This window comes from Arvicola amphibius, chromosome 4, assembly GCF_903992535.2.
Source record: "Arvicola amphibius chromosome 4, mArvAmp1.2, whole genome shotgun sequence".
Classification (NCBI taxonomy): domain Eukaryota; kingdom Metazoa; phylum Chordata; class Mammalia; order Rodentia; family Cricetidae; genus Arvicola; species Arvicola amphibius.
In genome coordinates, this window is record NC_052050.1 from 6,362,169 (window position 1) to 6,386,074 (window position 23,906).

General features: G+C 47.9%; 1 protein-coding gene across 1 annotated transcript; it reads left to right on the top strand.

Annotated features, from left to right (window-relative positions):
* Positions 1 to 1,753: 1,753 nt before the first annotated feature.
* On the top strand, positions 1,754 to 20,251 carry Jpt1 (Jupiter microtubule associated homolog 1). Its single transcript, XM_038329115.1, has 5 exons — positions 1,754 to 1,908; positions 14,412 to 14,554; positions 15,084 to 15,184; positions 16,412 to 16,430; positions 19,997 to 20,251. Exons 1-5 carry the CDS (start codon positions 1,853 to 1,855, stop codon positions 20,143 to 20,145), a joined length of 468 nt encoding a protein of 155 aa, XP_038185043.1. The 5' UTR covers positions 1,754 to 1,852; the 3' UTR covers positions 20,146 to 20,251.
* Positions 20,252 to 23,906: the final 3,655 nt, after the last annotated feature.

Genomic DNA, 23,906 nt, shown 5'->3' on the forward strand with positions numbered 1-23,906 from the left:
TTCGAGACAGGGTTTCTCTGTGGCTTTGGAGCCTGTCCTGGAACTAGCTCTTGTAGACCAGGCTGGTCTCGAACTCACAGAGATCCGCCTGCCTCTGCCTCCCGAGTGCTGGGATTAAAGGCGTGCGCCACCACCGCCCGGCCTGCCTGAATTCTTAAACTTCTCAAGAGAACCTTTAAATGTGTATGAACGCTTTGCCTAAATGTGCATGACCTGAGTGCCTGACGCTCATGGAAGTCAGATCCTGTGTGGGAACTGAACCTGGGGCCTCTGGAAGAGCGGCCAGTGATATTCAGCCCTGAACCATTTTTCCAACTATCCCTATCTTTTTTTTTTCAGTTTTATTTTTATTTTTCCTGAGACAGGGTCTCCATATGTAGTTCTGGCTGTCCTGGAACTCACTCTGTAGACCAGGTTGCCTTAAAACTCACAGAGATTGCCGGGTGGTGGTGGCACACACCTTTAATCTCAGCACTCAGGAGGCAGAGGCAGGTGAATCTCTGAGTTTGAGGCCAACCTGGTCTACAAAGCGAGTTTCAGGACAGCCAGGACTGTTATACAAAGAAACCCTGTCTCAAAAAACCAAACAGCAAGCAAACAAACAAATAAGACAAAACTCACAAAATCTGCCTACTCCCTAGTGCTGGGATCAAAGGGATCATGCCTGCCGGCCCCCTTTTTGGGTAAGAAATCTGCTTGCTGAGATTAAAGACACAAAACATCATCCCTGGCCTTTAAAAAAACAAAACAAAACAAAAAAACAAAAGACCTAGAAATCTTGTATTGTTGTTGTTGACATGGTTTCTCTGTGTAGCCCTGGCTGGCTTGGAACTCACTCCATAGACTGGGCTGATCTGGAACTCAGAGATCCACCTGCCTCAGCCTCCTGAGTGCTGGGATTAAAGCCCTGGCCACCGCTTGGCAGGCAAGAGATTTCTTTCGTGTATATGTGAGTGCCTGCATGAAATTATGTACACAGTTTGAGTGCAGTGCCCAGGTCAGATCCTCTGGAACTGGAGTTACAGTTCTGGGCTGCCCTGAGTGCTGGGAACTGAACCTGGGTCCTCTGCAGTATTAGCGGATGCCGCACTCCATCTGCTCCCTCTCTCCCTTCCTACTTCCTTTCTCTTTGACACAGGGTCTCACTGACTGGCTTCAAACTCAGAGTGATCCTCCTGCCTCAATCTCCCAAGTGAAGGTATCATTTTATTTAGGTAGCTGTGTGTGTGTGGTAGTGTGTGTGTGTGTTTAGGTGTGTGTATGTGTTTAGGGGTGTGTGTGTGTGTGTGTGTTTAGGGGTGTGTGTGTGTTTAGGTGTGTGTGTGTACCTCAGAGTACACAGCTGGAGGTCAGAGGTTCAGGAGTTTGGGTCTTTCCTTCCACTTTCTGGGTCTTGGAGGTCGACTCAAGTTGTCACGCTGGGCGACAAAAGCGCCTTTTCTTCTGAGCCACCTCAACAGCCCCTAGAGGAACTTTGAAAAGTGACAGTGAACACTTGTGGGGTGCAGGAAGAGATTGCCGGGGTGGGGGAAGGGGGAGACGATAGTGGCCGGTCCCTGTACAGGAAGGGGGCGGGGCTTAGGCTGAGCCGTGGCCAGGCAGCCCGTCCTGATGCCGAACTGTGATTAGCACCGTAGGAAACCAATAGAAACGAAGAGATCCTTTTAAACTGGCCAATGGCGACCCGCGGAGGGTGGGCCCTGGGAGCCCTATAAAGCGTGAGTCCGGCGAGCCCCACAGCGGCAGAGGCTCGTGGAGCGCGGCTGGTGGCGATTGTGGGGCAGTCTGCGCCGGTTGGTTCCAGTCCCCTTCGGCGTTCTCCCTGCGCCAGCCTACCTCGCCCCTTGGCGCCATGACCACTACCACTACCTTCAAGGGTGTGGACCCCAACAGCAGGAACAGCTCCCGGTAAGGCGACAGGGCCCGGCTCGAGCTTTCAGGGGCTCGTGCGGGCCGCGGGGCGTTGGCGGTAACGGGCCCGGGGCCGCCCCGCTCGCTCCGCGTTGGGTGGCAGAGCGAGGAGTGGGCGCCGCTTTGTGCGGCGGGACAGCCTCGGCTGGCGGCCCCGCCCCGATCGGGCGACTCTGTTCCTTTCTCCCACGGAGCGACGGCTGAGGGGACCGTGGGTGGCGGCCGTATGGCAATTACGGCAGGTTGGCGTCCGCCAGCGTGTGCGGGAGGATCGGCTTTCAGCCACCCGCGGGATACTGCTCGGCTCCGCGATGGTGGCGTGGTCTCCCCACAGCCCAGGGAGCCTGCGGAGCTCTGGTTCCTGGGCCCATTGTCCCACTCGCGGGCCACGCGCTACCGCCCGTGGCCTCGGCAGTGTGCTGACCTCCGCCTTGGGCGCAGCGTGCAGATCTGAGCCCTGTGCCTGCGGGTCTGCAGGCTCTTGTCCCCCGCGGTGGCCCGCCGGGTCCCCGGGTCCGCGCAGCAGGTGCACCTCTGGCAGGGCGGGGCCGGTCATCGCCTCCCTCACTTCCAGCTCAGGATCCGAGTGACGGTCCTCTTCTTCGAGTGCCTCCGTGCGCCTAACAAAGGAGAGACCGGGTCTCCTCCCCCTCCCCACGCCCACCTCCGAGTGCGCGGGCCTCGAGACGATCGAGTGGGTCTTCTGCGCTCCGACCCTCAGACCTCAGCCCTTCCACGCCACCTTCTTCACTTCTCCCATTGACTTTGGCCGAAAGAGTTCACCCCAGAGCAGGTTTCCCTTGGTAGAGGAGGTTGTCTGTGCTTGGGCGGGGCCATGGAGCCATCCATTGTCTCTCCAGTAGTATGTAGTATCCCCTCCTGGAAGCTGGGACCTTGCTTGCCACCAAGTAGACTGCATTTTTGGGGAGGAGCGGGGTGTCTGGGCTCGGACCCTTTTTCTAGCCCTCTCTAACTTGGTGGGAGGGTTTGGGTTCTATGAAGGGAGTCGACATCGTCTCAGCGAATTGCACACAGTCCTTTAAGGCATCGCTGGGATCTTGCTAAAGGCTCGGAAGAAGCTTAGTTTCCACTTTCCCTGGCCATCTATGATGGCCATTGATGATGACCCGCAGTCGTGTGTGGCCAAGCCTTGGGGTCCTGGCCGAATGGCACAAAGGGAGCCATTTTGTGGGGCTAAGAAGACAGCCGTGGAATAGCAGTATCTCAGAGAGGTTTGAGAACTTGCCAACAAAACACAGCCTCTTCAGAGTAGTTTAGGAGGAAGCCCTGGGAGGGACAGGCCACAGAAGGCACTGCTTTCAGTTTCACGAAGTGATAAAAAAATGGGTGCGTTTGGAGAGAGCTGAAGGGGCAATTAGAGGGTGGGGCAGAACTTGAGAGCGTAGACCTTGGAGACACGGTCACTCCCTCCTGTCATCCTCCAGCGGACACAGGGACAGATTGAGCCCTGGATTGTGTTTTGTGTGATGAAGCCAACTTTCTGTTGGTCAGGCCTTGGTTACTGGTGTGATAATGTGTAATGTGTAACCTTTTGAGAGTCAAGTTCATCCTCAAAGCTTTTTTGTAAAGCCTGGGTCCCTTACATGGATGGATGTTTGACGTGTGAGACAAATAAATGCAAAATAAGTGTTTCCGGCCACCTTTGTCATCACTTGCCCTCCGGTGTTGTTGCTCAGGTTCCATGCCTTGGTCTTTATTAACTTTGTGTTTCTCCTTCTGTATTCTCCGGATTGATTCTCTTCACCCTCTTCCCTCTTGCTCTGCAACCTCGTGATGAATGTGGTGTGGTAGAGATGGGCACTCGGGATTGGAAGAAAGGAAGCTATTTTTTAAATTGTCTGTTATAACATTTTTGGGTCTTAACTTGGCAGTTCTGAAGCGGTTACCATATATGTGGTTCAGAAAGAAAGAGTCGAAACCAAAGCTGAAGTACTTTGTCTTGCAAGCAAATCCTTTGTTTGAGAACCGCTCTCTATTTCAGATGGTCTCTACAACACTGACGTCATCGGGGAGGTAGTACCTGCTATTGCAAGACCAGTAAAAGTTGGACTAGGCAGAGCTTTGACGTGTTTTTAAGCTGGCTGGGTGCTCGTGTTGCACACCCCCCCTGTTTTTTCATGACCAAAAATATAAGTCCACTATGGTTCTGAAGAATGTCATGAGGTTTTAATTACACAGTGCAGAAAGCCTCCCGCTCCCTGGGGAAGAAGGGAGGGAGGACAAAGAGGCATGTTGATTTTGATTTTAATATTTCACATGTCTTTGGTCATTTAAGGTAAAAATTTCAAACACCTCAGCCAATGAGAACCTCTAGGGCTGACAATGTGCTTGATTAGCATGCTCACAGCCCACAGCCTGGGCAGGACCCTGGGCTCCATCCTCAGCAGCTCCCATTTCCCTTCACCCCAAAAGGTCACCCCAGACCCTATCTGTACCACTAGTAGTAATTTAAACACTAATTACCTGGGAACCTGGGTGAGGAGGTGTGAGCCAGCACTAGGGAGTCAGAAGTGGAGGACGGCTTCAAGCTTTGAAGTGATACCCTCCATCAAAAATTTTTTTAGATTAAATGTGAGGATTATCATCTTTATAAAGTATATGCCTAAATACATTTATCTTGATTTATAAAATAAATTTACTCTGGGCGTGTTTAATATCTGAGACAAAAAAAAGCATAGTCTTATTTTTCAGCATAGGATCTCGACCATGTGACTTTACACTAGCATGAATTCAGCATGTAGCCCAGGTTAAGCCTTTAGCTTGTGACCTCTTCTTTCAGTTTCTTGAGTGCCAAGATTACAAACATTTGCAGACATAGTTTTAGATGTTTACCTGTTTTTTTTTGTTTTTTTTTTTTTTTTTTTTTTTAAACAGTGTCCCTCTGTGTAGTCTCAGCTGGTCAGGAACTCAGTGTGTAGAACAGGCTGGCTTCAGTCTCAGAGATCTACGCGCCTCTGTCTCTGATACTGGGATTTAAGACATGTCCACCATATCTGATCGAATATTTATTTTTTTTAAAATTATGTCTGCATGTGGATGTGCATGAATGCAGGTGCCTGTAGGGGGCAGAGGCATCCAGTCCTCTGGAGTTACAGAGGTGAGCCACCTGAGATGGGTCCCCTTGGACCGATCTCAGGTCCTCTGCAAGAGCAGCAAGTACTCCTAACTGCTGAGTGCTGAGCCATCTTTATTTCTCTAGTTGATGTCATTGTGTGTGCGCCCCCCTCAAAGTATCTCTTTTTTTTTTTTTTTTGGTTTTTCGAGACAGAGTTTCTCTGTGGCTTTGGAGCCTGTCCTGGAACTAGCTCTTATAGACCAGGCTGGCCTCGAACTCACAGAGATCCGTCTACCTCTGCCTCCCGAGTGCTGGGATTAAAGGCGTGCGCCACCACCGCCCGGCCCCAAAGTATCTTTTACATTTAAAATTTTTTTTGGTGAATATTTTGCCTGAAAGTATGGTACCACATGTGTGCTTGGTTCCCACAGAGGCCAGAGGAGGCTGTCAAGTCCCTTGGAACTGGAGTTATAAATGGTTGTGAGCCACCATGTGGGTGCTGGGAATTGGATATGAATCCTCTGGAAGAGCAGCCAGTGTTTTTTGTTTTTGGTTTTTGGTTTCTCGAGACAGGGTTTCTGGAACTCACTCTGTAGACCAGGCTGGTCTCGAACTCAGAGATCTGCCTGCCTCTGCCTCCCAAGTGCTGGATTGAAGGTGTGTGCCACCATGCCCGACTGTGTTCTTAACCTTTGAGCCATCTCTTCAACTTGTATCCCTTCTGTAGAAAAATAAAAGATTTATTTGTTTTGAGAAGGGAACATACAGAGTGGAACAGGTGTTGGATCCCTGGAGAGTTACAGGTAGCCATGAATGAGCTGCCTGACGTGGGTGCAGGGAACTGAACAGGGTCCTTTAGAAGAGCAACAAGCTCTCTGAAGCACTGAGCCTTCTGTCCAGGCCTGAGCATTGCATCTTCACTGGGTGAGACACCAAAGTCACATTCTAGAAGAGAGTTCAAGGTTAGAAAACAGGAGAACCTTAAAGTAACTCCCTGGGTTTGTCCCTGCAGACAAACATGGCATTGTTTGATTGACTCTTGATGCACTCGGAGCACTTGCCCACAAGGCAGCCAGGCCTGAGGACTCCAGTCCTGCTGTCAGTGACTGCTGGCCAGCTGCCTGGAGCCGCCACTGCTGAGCCCAGCATTCGGCTAGGCAGCCTCAGCCGGCTTTGTGGGGCCCTGCACTACAAGCAGGTTTTGTGCTGGTCGGTGGTCGGGAGAAACATGGTGGCGTGACCGAGAATCCTGACAGCAAAGCTGCCCACAGGTCAAGTGTGTTGGAGATTGCCGCACCATCCTGTGCTCCATGCTGCCTCTGTGCTTGCTGCTGGGCAGTGGGGATTTAGGAAGGTGTCCAGAAGCTCCCCTTTCCAGGAGCACTAACCTGCTGTCCTCCTAAGCCTGTGGAGGAAGCAGGGGTGTAAGAGTGGGGTTTAAGAGATTGGCTGAGCCAGGCAGTGGTGGCAGAGACAGGTGGATCTCTATGAGTTTGAGGCCAGCTTGGTCCACAGAGTGAATAACAAGAAAGGCTCCAAAGTTGCAGAGAAATCCTGTCTCGAAAAACCAGGCGAGAGAGAGAGAGAAGAGACAGAGAGACAGACGGGGGGGAGGAAGGGAGGGAGGGAGAGAGAGAGGAGGAGATTTGTTAAAGCTTAAATGGCTCTGAGGGGAAGGGTGGAGCGAATTCCAGCCAGAGGCCTTAGGAAAGGCTCCAAGTGGAGGTGCCTGCAGCAGTGAAGGGAGTGGAGAGGAAGGTGGCTGGAGCATCTGGGTTTAGTTGAGAAGAGGCCTGGACAAGGCAGAAAAAAGCAGTGTGAGTCCAGCGAGGAGAGCAGGATCTAGTGTATGCGGGAGCTGAGGAGCCAGGATTTCTACCTAGGGATGGATCCAGCGTGGACAGTAGGGAAAGTTTATTGTGTGACACTGGTGTCCGGCTTGATGGCACACATCTGTAACCCCAGCATGCAGGAGTCTGGAAAAGCAGGATGTAGAGGCCTGGGTTAGCCAAGGCTACATAGTTAGATCATGTGTAGAGAGAAACCTTACTCTGGAGTCCAGCCTGTATATATAGCCCAGGGCTGCCCCACACTCCTGTGAGCTGCCTGTTACCGTGTCTACCTCAGACAGTCATTTCTTTTTAATGTTTATTTTTAAAATTGTGTTTGGGTGTGTACAGGGCAGGTGGCCTTGGAGGCCAGAAGAGGAGGACATTGAATCAAAAAGGGCTTAGCTACAGAATAATCCTATTGTATCTGAAGTCTTCTTTTCGGGCTTCTTCTGAGCTTTCTACCATTCCAGCCTCGAGCCCACACACGACCACCTACAGGAATCACTCCTGTAGTCCACTTGTCTGTCGCATGAGCACACTGTGGTCTAATAGGAGGAAAATGGAACCATATGAAGCCAGTCAGGCTTGGAGTCTACGTAGCAGCCCTTTAAGCCTTGGAATACTTTGGAACCCTGTTCTCTGTCTCAGACGGCATTTGTGATCCACATTCTTTATAGCCTCTCCCGTGGTCTCCATGTAATCACTGGATCAGCATTTCTTCTTGTCCGTCTTCTGCGGCAACTGGAATTCCACTACACATCAAACACCACTTTGACTTTGCAGCATAATGCTGACACTTGGTAGGCGTAGTCTGACCATGTATGTATGTATATATGCATGCATGCATGTATTTTTAAGATTTATTATATATACAGTGTTTTGCCTGTATGTCTGCCTGCACTCCCGAAGAGGGCACCAGACCCCATTACAGATGGTTGTGAGCCACCATGTGGTTGCTGGGAATTGAACTCAGGACCTTTGGAAGAGCAGGCAATGCTCTTAACGTCTGAGCCATCTCTCCAGCCCCCCAGAAGCAGTCTTTAAAAGAATTTTAGGTTAACAGAAATACAGAAAAATAAGAAGACATTAAAATTAATCTGAAATCCATTAGTGAGAGGGAACACCCTTGTAGCATCATGGTGACTTGTAGGTGGTATTAATAATAGCTTATGTACATGATCGCTATGTTCCAGATTTTATTTATGTATGTTTGTATGATGTCCCTATAATAACAGTTTGATGGGACAGATACTACTCCCTCCCCTCATTTTATAGAGAAACCTGAGGCATAGAGGTTAGAGAAACCTGAGTCCCTAGGATCTGTTCCGAGCTGGACACGGTAGCTCACGTCTGTAATCCCAGCACTCGGGGCTGAGGAGGATTTTGTGCATTTGAGGTTTGTTCACAGTTGAACGTTTATATGTCTTTATACCGTTTCCCCAATAAGTAGACAGTGTACCTTGTTCTAAATGGCGTTCATTTTCTAGTCTGAGAAGGGAAAACCAACCATGTGGATTCCTGGCACTTCAGGTGCCACCCCACCAGCTAGCAGATGTGCCATGAGTAGATGTGGCTGCTCTCTCATCTGATTGGTTGTGACACCTGGAGATAGTGCAGCCCACACATTGAGGGTGCCCACCGTGTCCAGTTTCTGTAGTCCGGGGAGCTGGGCATGCCTGGTAGGCCACTTTTCTTCTTTTTTTAATACACGGTTCCATTTCTAGCCTGGCTACCCCGGAATTCACTTTAGTCCCTGCTGCCTTCACATTCACACCAGGCCTCTCGGCACCCCACATTCTGATTACGGGCATGAGATACAGAGCATGACTTTTGCCACCCCCTTTTTCTTGTCCTGTGCTTTTAACCAACTGCATGTAAGTCAGGATTCCTATAACCTGTCCTTAGGTTTAATTAATTTGCCATAAAATTCATGGAAACCCTTAGATTTATGGGTTTATCCGGAAGGGTATAATTAGGTTTAGAGTAAAGTAGAGAGGAGGTAGGTGCTGGCTAATGTAGGTAGGTGCTTGCCCTCCAGGGTGAACCACCCAGAAGCTTGCCTGCGTTTTGTTTGTTCTTTGAGGCAGGGACCTTCTGCATAGCCCTGGCTATCCTGCAGCCAACCAGCCCAAATATGTAGACCAGTTTGGCCTGACTCAGAAGATTAAAGGCGTGCACCGCTGCATCTAACTCCCTTTTGGGTTTTTTACAGAGACAGCATTGCTCTGCACAGGTGAGATTGAAGCTGTGTAATGTGATTGGACAAAAGGCACATTCCAAACAAGGGCCTGTGGCAAGACAATCCAAGAGTTCCATATCAGCCTGCGCTACCACTACCTGTGACCCTGTCTCAAAAAATGAAACTTGTGGTCTTTAACATACTGGGTCAGGAAACAGCAGGTTTTCAGCCTCTGTCTCTTTTTGGTTAAACGTCTCTGTAGCCCAGGTGCACTGAACTGTAATCCTCCTGCCCCTTTGCCCTGCAGTGCTTGGTATTACAGGTGTGTGGCCTCTCCCCGCAGCTTTCCCCTCCCTGTTTCTCTCTGGTTTGGTTCGCAGTGTCAGACCAAGGGCCTCACACAGGTTAGGCAAGTGCTCTACCAGTGGTTTTTTCCTTTGGAACAGGGTCTCACTGTGTAGACCAGGCTGGCCTGGAACTCACAGATCTCCCTGCCTCTGCCCTCCACCCCAACCCTGGAGTGCTGGGATTAGAGGCTGCGCCGCTACACCCAGCTGCTCTTCCACTCTGTCTTCTACTCCCATAATGAATGTCCTTGTGTTAGGTAGTTGGGACAGGATTTGAATTTTTAAAAAGTTTTGTTCTGGGGCTGGAGAAATGGCTCAGTCCTTAAGAGTTCTGACTGCTTTTCTAGGACCTGGTTTGTTTCCTGGCATCCACGTGGTGACTCCAGTCCCAGGAGAGGGAGGCACACCCTCTTTGTCCTCGGGCACCAGGCATGCACATACATGTATACAGACATATGTGCAGATAAACCACCCGCACACACAGAATAATGATTTTTTTTGATATAGAAGAAGACCCGGTTTATTTTGGTCACCACAGCAGCAGCAGCAGCAGCAGGGTTGTGACAGGAGTGCCTGCCTTGGTTTCCGTGCTTCCCATGGGGAGGGAGCACATATAAAATAAAAGCTGTAGCCAAGGACACTGCGTATATATTTGGGGCACATGTTGCCTAAGGTGGTGTCTACCTTCTTGACTCCTGCCTGACTCTCCTGCCTTAGTCTCCCAAGTCGCTGAGGCTGCTGATTTTGCTCTCCACCCCAGCTCTGGGGTTGGAACTTGCTGTGTTTTAAATTGCCTAGAATTATAGGCACCTTTCATCTGTTCTCCTGTGCTGCTTCTCAGCATCTGGAAAAGCATCTTGTATACGCAGGGTACTATCTTCTGGCAAGTTTTCATCTCTCTGTCAACTTCCTGTTGCTGTCTGGCTTTCCTCTTGTGCCTAGGATGCCCTTCTCACTCCTGCCCCCTGCCATGTAGACCAGGTTACCCTCCTGTTCCCTTAGTGCTGGGATCACAGTGTGTACTGCCTAGCTTCTCTCTGACACAGTGTAGCCCAGGTTGGCCTAGAATTTAACTGTGGACAGAAGACAGCTTTGGCCTCTTGAGTGTTGGGATTATAGGCTGAGCCACAAGCCTGTCAGTCAAGCAGCATCTGGATCTACCAGACACAGTGGGTGCTGGTGAATGCCCTCTCTAGGCACACATGCTTTATAAAATTGAACATGTTAATCAAGCCATGAGGCAATTTTTTTTAAATGAGTATTTTTTTTTAAGATTTATTGATTTATTATGTATACAACATTCCTTCCATGTATGCTTGCATGCCAGAAGAGGACACCAGATCTCATTATAGATGGCTGTGAGCTACCATGTGGTTGCTGGGAATTGAACTCAGGACCTCTGGAAGAGCAGTCAGTGCTCTTAACCTCTGAGCCATCTCTCCAGCCCCCGCCATGAGGCAATTTTAAAGGATTCTTGTCGTAGCATATTTTTGTGTATCTGTTGACTTTACAACCAGAAATGAATAAACTAGAAAGACATGGAAACAAACACACTTTATTTTTTGATATCTTGAGACAGGATCTCACTATTGCCTTGGCTGGCCTACCTCAGCTTCTTGAGTGCTAGGATTGGCAGCCTGAGCCACTATGCCTACCTAATTGCATCATTTTTTTATCCATTCAAATTAAATTTTTTTTTAGATTTATTTTATGTGTCTTTTTTTCCTTAAATTTTATGTGCATTGGTGTTTTGCCATGGGTGTTGGATCTCCTGGAACTGACAGTTGTGAGCTGCCATGTGGGTGCTGGGAGCTGAACCTGGGTCCTCTGGCAGGGCAGTCAGATGCATGCCTGTGCCTGCAGGTCTGAAAGTGGTCATCAGACCCTCCAGGACCGATGTAGCTGTGAAACCACCACGTGAGTGCTGAGAACCGAAACGGGCCTCCCTGCAAGAGCAACAAGTGCGTCTAACCTCAGGGCCATCTTTCCAAACCCCAGTTCAAAACACATTTTTTTTGGGGGGGGGAGCATGTCTTTATTGTGCATACTGATAGGTTTCATTAGTTCAGGTTTTTTCTTTTTGGTTTTGAGATGGTCTCAGGTAGCCAAGGCTGGCCTGAATTTGCCATGCAGCCTAGGATAGCCCTGAGTTCCTTGATTTTTAGTTCTCCAACTCCCAAATTCAGGGATTACAGGTTTGAGTCACCACCTAGCTCACAAAGACAGTTTGTCTCAAGTGCGCTTTGTGCTTCCAGTGCACCCCCCTCCTCCCTGCTGGTCTCCCTTCTGCTTTTATGGCAAAATATAAATGGTTTTATGTATCTGCAATACAGGATCCATAAATGAGGACAAATGTGATGTATTTGTTTCTCTGTGTCTGGTTCACTTGATTTAATACACAGATCTCCAGGTACAACTATTTCTCTAGCAAGTACCTCCTCCCCGCCCTCTGGCTGACAAAGTTCCATGGAGCTTGTGTGGCACATTCTCTTCTGTGATGGGGCACAAGCTCACCTCACTTGGCTGCTGTAAGTGCCACAGTAAACATGGCATGCATGCGTCTTTGTGAATGCTGACGCTAGAGCTCTTCAGAAGCTGGACAGATGGCTCAGTGGGTAATGGCACCTGTGCCAGGCCTCAAGACCCAAGGCAGAGATCCCAGGGGCACACATGGTAGAGGAAAACCAGCTCTCCTAAATTATCTGTCCTTGGACTGGAGAGATGGCTCAGTGGGTAAGGGTTCAATTCCCAGCAACTGCATGGTGGCTCACAACCATCTGTAATGAGATCTGGTGCCCTCTTCTGGCCTGAAGATGTACATTACAGAATACTGTACGTAATGAATAAATAAGTAAATAAATATTAAAAAGTTATCTGTCCTTTAAGCGGGCGGTGGTGGCACACACATTTAATCCCAACAGTCGAGAGGCAGAGGAAGGGGAATCTCTGAGTTTGAGGACAGCCAGGGCTGTTACACAGGAGAACTCTGTCTTGAAAAACAAAAGGTGGGAAGGGTTGCGGGGATGGGGTGATGGGGACCAAGGAACAACTGGAGGTGTTGGGTTTAGATTAGCAAATGCTTTTACTTACCGAGTCATCAGGTTCTGTTTGTTTTTGTTTCTCAAGACACGGTTTCTCTGTGTAGTCCTGACTGCCCTGGAACTTTCTCTGACCAGGCTGGCCTCGAACTCAGAGATCTACCTGCCTCTTCCTGAGTGCTGGGATTAAATGCGTGCACCACCACCTCCTGCCTTCATTGCTGTATTGTCTATCTGTGTGTGCATGTGAATGCAGTGTGCACAGCTAGAGTTACAAGTGGCCGTGTGCTCCGGTGTGGGTTCTGGGAACCAAACTTGGGTCCCTCAGTAAAATGCAGTCAGTATACATGATTCCGAGCCATCTCTCCAGCTCCAAAAGTCTTAGGTCTTACATTAGGTTTCAGTAGTTTTAAGTCAATTTTTATGAAAGGTGAGCAGTGGGATAGTAAGTGGGCTTCAGGGTTTTCAGCAGTATTTGTTGGTGTTTAAGAAGGATTACATTTATTTTATGTATGTAAATGTTTGGCCTGCATGTATGTGTGTTTACTATGTACTTGCCTGATACCCATGGAGGCCAGAGGAGAATGTCAGATTCCCCAGAACTGGAGTTACAGATGTTTGTGAGCTGCCATGTGGATGCTGAGAATTGAACCCTGATCCTCTGAAAGAGCAGCCACTACTCTTCACTGCGGAGCCACCTCTCCAGTTCCAGATTATTTATTTATTTATACATGTTTAATTAAAATCTTATTCCATCACTTTCCGTCTTCCCCTCAGCCCCTCCTATGCTTTTCCTGGAACCCCTCCCTCACCTCACCTCACCTCACTAGCAAATTGGTAGTCTTCTCCTTCACATACAACGGTGTATATGTGTGTGAGAGCAGATATAAACACAGCCCACTGAGTCCTTTTTTCTTGTTTGTGTGTATATGGTTACAGAGCTGACATCTTTGTATTGGATAACCAATAAGAGAGGAGGCTAATTACTTCTTCCTCTACCAGAAATCATTAGTCGCCTGTAGTTCTTTGTCTAGGGATCAGACCGGGTGTTAGTATTATTATTTGTACATTGTTAGTCAGGCAAGAAGAGTGCACCAGATCTCATTACAGATGGTTGTGACCCACCATGTGGTTGGTGGGAATTGAACTCAGAACCTTTTGAAGAGCAGTCAGTGCTCTTAACCGCTGAGCCGTCTCTCCAGCCCTAGTATGTCCTTTGATAGTGTCATTCATTGTTCCAGGCTTGTTGCACAGCCATTTCTAGGAGAGGCTGTTTTTTCCAGCAGACATCCTGGTGTTCTGGCTCTTAAATCTTTCTGGCCCCTCTTCCATTGTGTTCCCTGAGCCATAGATTTGGGAACTGTGATTTAGATATGGCCAACCCTGATATTTTAATTGTATGTATATGAGAGTTTTGCCTGTGTATATGTACAGACACCATGAGCGTGCAGAGGCCAGAGGAGGGTGTCGGATTCTCCAGAACAGAGCTACAGATGGCTGTGAACTACCATGGGTGCTGGGGATCTGACTTAGGTCTTCAGGTTTAGTAGGTGAGCACCCTTATCTGCTGAGCATCTTCCATTTTTTTTTTTTTATTTAGTTGAGAATAAAAATTTTATTTATCCTCTTTGGTGACTATCTGATGCTATAGTTCACTGGGGCTGGTGGCCCTGCCTCAGTCTCCCAAGTTTTGATCACAGGTGTGTGCTGCTTTGTCTAAGTTGGAAATTCTTCCAAATGAATAAATAACAAGATGTTCCTCTGAATGTCTTTGCAAATATATTCAGCTAAGCCCAGAGAGACCCTTCTCCCTCTTAGCCTTTCTCTAAGGGACACCAGTCTGTTATCTGGAGGACGGGCCAGTGTTGCAGCTTTGGGTGTGGTGGACCCCCAGCAGCGGTTCATCTCTAGATGAGTCAGTCTTGGAGCAGGGAGAGACGGCTAAGGGAAGTGAAAGGTATTTGAACATATTTATGCCAAGGAGTGTTTCGGAGTGATCGGAAGCTAACCTCTTACTGTTGTTTCCAGGGTTTTGCGGCCTCCAGGTGGTGGGTCCAACTTCTCACTAGGCTTTGATGAGCCATCAGAACAGCCTGTGAGGAAGAACAAGATGGCTTCTAGCATCTTTGGGACGCCTGAAGAAAACCCTCCGTCTTGGGCAAAGTCAGCAGGTGCCAGTTTGTTTGTCTTGTTTTTGTTACTTAGACAGGATTTCTCTTTGTGTAGCCCTGTCTGCTCTGGAACTCACTCAGTAGACCAGACTGACCTTGAACTCACAGAGATTGGCCTGCCTCCACTCCCCACTCCCCCCCTCCCCAGTGCTGGGATTAAAGGTGTACACCACCACATCCAGCAGCAGGGACTGGTTTTACAAGGTAATCCCTATTCAAAGTCACTGATCCAGCTGGATTTGGTATTGACTAACAAAGGCTGAACCCAAAGAGGCAAGAAGTCTAACACTGGCTGGGTGCACTTCACACCTGTAATCCAGTATAGGGTAGACTCAGGCAGGGTGACTGGGAATTCTTCTACTATATTCTTTATTTAATGATTAAGTGTGTGAGTGTTTTGCCTGCATGCTGTATGTGTGTGAACATGTGGGTGCTAGGAAGAACCTGGTCAGCCCATGCTCCTAATGGCCTAGCTCCCTCTCCAGCCCCTTCTGTTCTAGTCTCTAAGAAAGTGTGTATTGGTTTCTAGGTGCCAAGTCTACTACTGGTGGCAGGGAAGATTCGGAGTCACCTGGAGCACAGAGAAGTAACCCCTCTGAAGTGAGTTCTGGAGACTTCTTAGACCTCAAGGTCAGTGTGAGAACAATGTGGGCCCTCTGGGGTGGTGGTGCATCTCATGCCTTTAGTGTTCTCTGAGTTCAAGGCCAGCCTGGTCTTCAGGTGAGTTCTATGACAGCTGGAGCTACACAGAGAAACCCTGTCTTGAAAAAAAGTATTTTTTTAATTGCTCAGATATCCTTAAGGGAATGAGCTAAGACTTGGTGGTGAAAATTAAAGTATAAAATCAGATAAAAAGCCAGGCCAGCCGGGCGGTGGTGGCGCACGCCTTTAATCCCAGCACTCGGGAGGCAGAGGCAGGCGGATCTCTGTGAGTTCGAGGCCAGCCTGGTCTACAAGAGCTAGTTCCAGGCCAGGCTCTAAAAAAGTTGCAGAGAAACCTGTCTCGAAAAAAAAAAAAAAAAAAAAAAAAAAAAAAACGAGGCCAATAGGGTGGAGGTGGAGCTCAGTTTGTGGAGTGTTTTCTTAGCTTTCCTGAAGCCCTGGGCCCACCCCCAGCACTGCAACATGAGACCAAAATTCCATTACTCATGCCTATAATCCCTGCACCTGGGTGGTGGTGGCAGCCGGATCATCTACACAGGGTTCTAAGTCAGCCTGAGCTACATGAGACCCTCCTCCAAACAAAAACCTAAGAGAAGAAGGGAGTCAGATAACTGATCTGCTTAAATGTGTTACCATTAGGTTAGTCTTAGGCCCTCAGCATTAACCCTGGGGCCTTCGGAAGCCCATGCACTTCCTTTGAACCTCCTGTATCTAGCTAGCAACTTGGAGTTGAAGGGCTATGTCAGTTGTCTAAATGTTTGTGTTGAACTCCAGGAAATGACAACACTGTCACTGTGGGACACATCTGTAGATAGAAGGCCAGTGAGCCCCCTGGGTGTGTCTGGAAGGAACTCTTCCGGTCTGGGTACCCTGAGGCATCAACTTTTAGGTGTGGGGAGGCTGTGCAGCAGCTGTGGATCGGGCCCTTTATCAGCTACATAGGGGAAGTCTCAGCTCACCACTCCCTGTTTGAGAAAAGACTGTGTGTGTGTGTGTCTCACTGGCATTGGGTGTTCATTGTGCAGGACAGTTGTGCAGCATTGCCCCAGATTGTATTGAGCTTGTTACTGGATCATGCATTTGCCAAAATGGAATTTCACATTTAATTTCAACTAGATTAGCTACTTTGAACTATGACCGTCTTATGGATTGCAGAATTAAAACAGGAACTAATTTTGAAATTTTCTTTTCCAGGGAGAAGGTGATATGCATGGTAAGTCCGTCTGTGTGCTGCCCCCGCTCCTGCTGTTCTGTTAGAGGTCTAAGTTCATATGTGACTCAGGGAAAGAGCCGAGTGTACCTCAGGGGCCACCATACTCCAGAAAGGAAGGATGGAGCTGAGAGTAGTCAGTGTGACCACATTTATTTTACTTATTAAAATATATTTTTTAGCCGGACGGTGGTGACACACACCTTTAATCACAGTGATTAGGAGACAGAAGCCTGCAGCTGTCTGAATTTGAAGCCAGCCTGGTCTGTGGAGTGAGTTCCAGGACAGCCAGGGCTACGTAGAGAAACCCTGTCTTGAAAAACAAACAAACAAAAAACCAAAACAACAAAGTAAAACCCTGTTTTCTTAGGAGAGTAGCAAGTGCTCTTAACCACTGACTGTTCTTCCAGAGGTCCTGGGTTCAATTCCCAGCACCTGTGTGACAGCTCACAACTGTCTGTAACTATAGGTCCACACAAACATACATGCAGGCAGAACACCAATGCCCATAAAAATAAAAAGTAAAATCACTTGTGTGTGTGTGTGTGTGTGTGTGTATTTTAAGTCATGTAGCGCAAGCCTTTAATCCAGCACTTGGGAGCTGGAGCTTTTACCCTCCAAAGCGTCTTCTGCCAGCCCACTGATGTGTCAAGGTTTACTCTATTAGTAATGTACTAAAAGCCAGGAGGCAGAGACAGGTGGGTCTCTGTGAGTTTGAGATCCAGCCTGGTTTACAGAGCGAGTTCCAGGACAGGCTCCAAAGCTACAAAGAAACCCTGTCTTGAAAAAAACAAACAAAAATAACTAAAAAGAAAAAAACCCGAAACCAAAGAATTCTTTAAAAAGAAACATATTAATCGGGCCAATATTATATGCTTACTGACAGTTTTTTCATTAGAGGTTCTGGACCAGAGAGATGGCTCAGTGATTAAGAGCACTGACTACTTTTCCACAGGACTGAGGTTTGAGTCCCAACACCTACATGGTGTCTCACAGCTGTCTGTAATTCTAGTTTCAGGGGATCCAACAGCCTCCTCTGACTTCTGTGAGCATCATGCATGCTCAGGCAAAGCACTTATAAATAAAGCTTTAGGATGGGCATAGTGACACAGGCCTTTAATCCCAGTGTTGGTGAGGTGGCAGAAGGATCTGTGTGAGTTCAAGGCCAGCCTGGTTTATATTTCCAGGACAGCCAGCACTACATAGATCCTGTCTCAAAAGAAAACAAACAAAACCAAAACCACATTTTTTTAGAAAACAGGTTCTCACTATATGGTCCTGTGTGTGGCCTGAAAATCACTTTGTAGCCAGGTGCACATTTTTAATCCCAGCACTCAGGAGGCAGCGGCAGGCTGATCTCTGTGAGCTCAAGGCCAGCCTGATCTACAGAGCTAGTTCCGGACAGTTAGGGTTTTAAGAAAAATTTACAATGGTCCAGGGTAGCAATTTTAATTGAATACATATTAGTTTTCACATTAAAATATAATTTTGTGGTGATTTTAAAGGCCTCAAAACATATCTACCACAGTAACAAAGGAAATGTTAGGGCCTCCTTGTGGTTACAAAATATAACTGTCTTGAAAAGCAGACCAAAAAAATCACTTTGTAGACCAAGCTGGCCTTGACTTTAGAGAACCCTGAGCATCAAAGGCATGCGCCACTCTGTCTGTCTGTCTCTGTCTGTCATTTTGGCAAGCATAAGGGTTGGATTTGGGACCTCCTACATTTTCACAACACTGCCACTGTTAGACCATACTTAACAGAACCTGCTAAAAACAGCCCCTCACACACACAGCTACCATCTTGTGACTGCTAGCAAGTGCTCTACCACTGAGATACAGCCCTAGCCAGCTGATCTGATTTGAGCAAGTGAATGTAATTTAAAATTTAGGGAAGTGTGGAGACGAGAGAGCCCCACAGAATAATGGTTCCCTCCCTGCTCCTTAGGGAAAGTGCTCACTGAATTCAAGTGCGGAGTCCTCTTTAAATGGTCATATGTATGTCCCCTGGTTATTCTGGGCTCCCGACTGCTGTAACTTTTACACATTTGTCATAAAATAACAACAAATGTAGTTGGTGGATAAAGGGCAACTCCATTTCAGTCAGCGTCAAGGAGGATGTGCTGAGCATCTTTTAAGTGAAAGGCTTTGTTGGATATAAGGCAAACGGTCCAGCCTTTTGGGCAATCAAATACAAGGGTCAGTACTAGGAGGAATTTGGACTGGCCCTTAGGGGAGGACCGGGCCTTTAGTCCCAGCACCCTGGAAGGTAAAACAGAACAAGCAAGAACTCAAGGCACAATCTGGGTACAGGTTCCAGGCTGCAGAAAGAAGGGGGAGAAAGGAACCAGTGGTGACCAGCACTTGGGGAACAGGCAGGAGGATCTTGGTGAGTTCCAGGGCTAGCCAGGGATATACAAAGAAACCCTGTCTGAAGGAAAGGAAAAAAAAGTGAGGGCAGAGTCTGGGTGGAGAATGAGGCTCACCGGAAACGTTGGCCTTAGGAAGTCAGTGGCCTGGGCTTATCCTCAGTTTGCCAAAGTAGAAACATGGATATGGGGGAGAAAGGAAATTAGCACAGCAGTCTTCCTCCCTCCCTAAAGACAGAGGCAACATTTCTCCCTTTGACCCTGAAGTTTACTGTGAATCGCTCTGTGTTCAGTGCTGGCAGCTTTGTTTAGTTATTTTGTAGATGGGCTAAATAGCAATTTAGTGTATACAATGTTTATTTTGACGTACAAAGCCCTGGGTTTGATCTTCAGGGTTACTGATGTTTGTTTTGACTACAAAACCCTGGACTTGATCTTCAGGATTGCTGTACAAAGGTAATTCTCTTTAGAATTACTAGTTTGAACACTGGCATTTATTGTTAAATTGCTGTGGAAGTAATAACCCCATGCTTGCTTTTTAATTTTATGTATATGAGTGTTTTTGCTGCATGTATGTCTGTGTACCGTGTGTGTGTGTGTGTGTGTGTGTGTGTGTGTGTGTGTGTGTGTAGTCCAAGGAGGTCTGAAGAGGGTATTGGATACCCTGGGATTGGAGTAAGATGGTGTAGTCCAAGGAGGTCTGAAGAGGGTATTGGATACCCTGGGATTGGAGTAAGATGGTTGTGAGCTGCTTTGTGCTGGCAAAGGAACTGAACTGGAAGAGCAGCCAATGCCTTTACCTTTAACTGCTGAGCTGTCTATCTCCCTCCTCTGGTTCCTTGTTTACCCCTGGCTGTCCTGGAACTCACTTTGCAGACCAGGCTGGTCTGGAACTCACAGAAATCCACCTGCCTCTGCCTCCCATGTGCTGGGATTAAAGGCATGCGCTATCATGTCTGGCATTTTATCTTTTTAAAAAGGTGTCACTATGTAGCCCTGACTGGTCTTTAATATTCTATGTGGCAGAGTATGACCCTGAACTCCTGACTCTCCTGCCTCTACCACATGGGATTAAAGGCATACAAGACAACAAGTGGGCAACACCAAGAAATTCCATTTCAGAGTGAGGACTTTGGCTGACTGTGGTCTTCTGTATGGTTTTTCCATTTGTTTAAGCCATTCTCAAACTCTGTCTTCCTAGAAAACGTGGACACAGACTTCCAAGCCAACCTGGGGCAGATCGAAGAGAAGCCCGTGCCTGCTGCTCCTGTGCCCAGCCCAGTGGCTCCGGCCCCAGCGCCATCCAGGAGAAACCCCCCTGGTGGCAAGTCCAGCCTGGTCTTGGGTTAGCTTCTTCTGTTGGAACTCTGTCCTTCTGTTTGTTTGTTTTTCCATGCTTGTGAACTGCACAACTGTACATCTTTTGGATTTGTTTCATTAAAAGAGAAGCACTTTATGTATTGCTGTCTTTTTCTTTTTAATCCCCCATGCTTTCTCTATTCCTTTTTCTTGTGTCTGACTTCTGGGTCTGTGGGCCCTGGCATGAGTGTTTTCTAGTAGACTGGAGTAGTAGACTACTGTCTTTACAAACAAATGATCTGGTTCCTGATGTTGTTAGCGTCGCTTTTGTATCAGGGTTTTGGATGCTGTACTTGGCTTACTGTGGTGGGGCTGCGATGGAGCATGCTCTTTGGTGTCTGCTCCACCATCACCGCGTCCTCTGCTAAGTGCACCTTCTTGTCCAAGTGGAATGATACAAAGATGTGCATCTCATGCCCGCTGCCTGCAAGAGGACAGAAGCCAGGGCCATTGTGACGGGCTAGCTGCTGGGCAGAGCCACCCAGGTGCAGAGGAACTTCAGGTGTATGATCAGCTGCCTGGAATTCCAAGGTGAAGCACACAAGGAGGCAGTCCCAGAGTGGGGCTGTAGGTGCGGGTCCCACAGGGACATCGTAATGGATGCATGATGCTTGACCATGAAGAAAGTCTCATCCTTGAAACCTGTACTTCTAGGTCCTGGACTGTTGCTTAAAGTAAAACAATACCCACCTTTTGAAGTACTGTGGTTTGTCTTTTTTTTTTTTTTTTTTTAAGTGTGTGTCTGTGTGTGTGAGAGAGAAAGAGAGAGAGGGTGTCTCACTATGTAGTTGAAGCTCATCTTGAACTCCTGACCCACCTTCGCGTGCCTGTTAGAAGCATGCCCTAGCATACCTAGTTTATGGAGTGCTGGGGACGGAGCCCGCCCAGGGTTGCCTGTATGCTTTCTGTCAATGGAGCTGCACCCAGTTCTCGCCCTTAAACGTCCTTCCTGGGCCTTTACTTTCCTAGAAATAATCCTGTCCACTGGTTCAATAAAGCACCTGAAGTTGAGCGGTGTAATGAAAGCCAAAGGGAAGTGGAATTTTCTTCAAAAAAAATGCAGGTTAGATTGTTTTCTTTTGAAACAGATTCTCATTCTAGCTCTGACTGGTATTGAGCCTCCTGCCTCCCACAGGCTGGAGTCAGGTGTATACCACCATAGCTGGCCAGCATGGGTGTCGGAGGCACTGACTGAACCTCTGCAGCTAGTCTTCTGTGTGGAGGCCCCGTGCCACCATCACTGTCATCCTCTCCCACCCCCACTCAAGACCAGACCTCCCTTGAGATCCATATGGCTCCCATCAGTGGATGAAGGCTACAAGGGGAGAGTTCAGAACCACAGCAGGGTGCTCTTTAAGCAAGGTGGCAGCCAGAAGGTAGAAGCTTTCTGGGCTTGAACAGGAAGTTTCAGATCAAGTGTCAAGGTGTCATGTGCAGTGCCCAAATTTGGCTTTAAGACCTGGTTCGTGGGCTGGAGAGATGGCTCACTGGTTAAGAGCACCACCTGGTCATCTAAAGGTCCTGAGTTAAATTCCCAGCAACCACATGGTGGCTCACAATGGTCTGTAATGAGATCTGGTGCCCTCTTCTGGCCTGAAGGCATGCATGTAGGCAGAGTACTGTATACACAATAAATAAAAAGACCTGGCTTGCATATCCACCTGTGTGACAGGCTGGGTTCCCTTGGCACATCTTTGGAGCCTCTACTTCCTGACTGGCAAAGTGAGACCTTGGAGCTACATGGCATGTCTTTGAGGATTGGGATTACAGAGCTGCAGAGATAGTTCAGCAGTAAAGACTGCTTGTTGTTCCCGTGCCCAGTGGCCCACTGCTGTCTGTAACTCTAGCTCCAAGGGGATCCAATGTCCTGACCCCCACAGGCACCCCAATGTCCTGACCCCCACAGGCACCTATGTATGTGGCATGGACATACGTAGAAAAATCCCCTTTTAAAAAGCATGGGTCATTGGAAAGCATTTTGTATTAACGTTGAATTGACAGCTGTAGTCCAGGGTCATCCCAGTGTCCTGAAACAGGCTAGCCTTCTAAATAGGATTATGGTTTTTATTGGCCAGAGTTTCTTACCACAACTCTTACAGGAGGGAACCTGTACCCGTCTTTTTCAGCCTCTTACCTTTGTGTGTGTGTGTGTGTGTGTGTGTGTGTGTATACAATGTATGTAGGCCAGAAGGGGGCATCAGATCTCATTACAGATGGTTGTGAGCTACCATGTAGTTGGTGGGAATTGAACTCAGGACCTCTGGAAGAGCAGCCAGTGCTCTTAACCTCTGAGCCATCTGTCCAGTCCTGTCTTAACTTATCACAGGTGTTTCGAGGGAGTGGCTGGCTGTTCTGCCAGTCTCAGCATTGTGGGAACAGATTGGTGGACTGGAAACTTGCAGGGGGGTGTTTCAGCACCCTAAGTTAGAAAAGTCTATGAGGTCATGTGATCGTCAAACTGTTTCTAAAATGGTGGGGTTGATGTGCTTGGGGAATTGTTTAGCATTTAAGAACATTCGCTGCTTTTGCAGAGGACCCAGGTTCAGTTCTCAGGACTCAGCAGCTCACAACTGAAGCCTGTGGGCCTCTGCAGGCACTGCATGCATGTGATGTACATACATGCATGTACATACACATGGGGCAGAACACTCAATAAAATCTTGTTTAAAATGTGGGGTACATGGTGCATGCATTTAATCCGAGCACTTGAGAGGTGGAAGCAGGAACATCCGGAGTTCGATTAGCCTTAGGTATGTGGCAATACACAGGTTAATGGAGATGGGTTAAATTAATATGTAAGAGTTAGCCAATAAGAAGCTAGAGCTAATGGGCCAAGCAGTGATTTAAATAATATGGTTTTTCTGTGATTATTTCAGGTCTAAGCTAGCTGGGCAACTGGGAACCAAACAAGTGGCCCTTCCCCCAACAGGTACATAGTGAATTTGAGGCAAACCTGGGTGCATAAAACACTGTCACAAAAAAGAGGGAGGGGGGCTGGAGAGATGGCTCAGTGGTTAAGAGCACCGCCTGCTCTTCCAAAGGTCCTGAGTTCAATTCCCAGCAACCACATGGTGGCTCACAACCATCTGTAATGAGATCTGGCGGGCGGGCATACATGGAGGCAGAACGTTGTATACATAATAAATAAATAAATCTTTAAAAAAAAAAAAACCATGGGGATTAATTCTTAAGTCAAAAGAATTAAAAAAAAAAAAAAAAAAAAAAAAAAAAAAAAAGAGGGAGGGGATCCAGGAGGTGTTGAAGTCCACAGTGAATAGGGTAAAAGTACATTGTATATATGTACAGAATTCTAAAGTTTTTTTTTTTTGCTTTTTGAGACAGGGTTTCTCTGTGTAGCCCTGGCTGTCCTGGAACTCACTTCTGTAGACCAGGATGGCCTCGAAACTCACCAAGATCTGCCTCCCTCTGCCTTTCTAGTGCTGGGATTAAGGCGTGAGCCACCACTTCCCTGCTGGCTGTTTTGGAATTTACAGAGATTGCCTGCCTCTGCCTCCAGAATGTTGGGATCAAAGACCTACGCAACCACACTTGGCTAGTTTGTTGCTGTTTTAAACTTGCTTTTTTTTCTTTTTCTTTCTTTTTTTTTTTTTCTGAGACATGGTTTCTTTGTAGCTTTGGAGCCTGTCCTGGAACTAGCTCTTGTAGGCCAGGCTGGCCTCAAATTCAGAGAGATCCGCCTGCCTCTGCCTCCTGAGCGCTGGGATTAAAGGCCTGCGCCACCACCGCCCAGT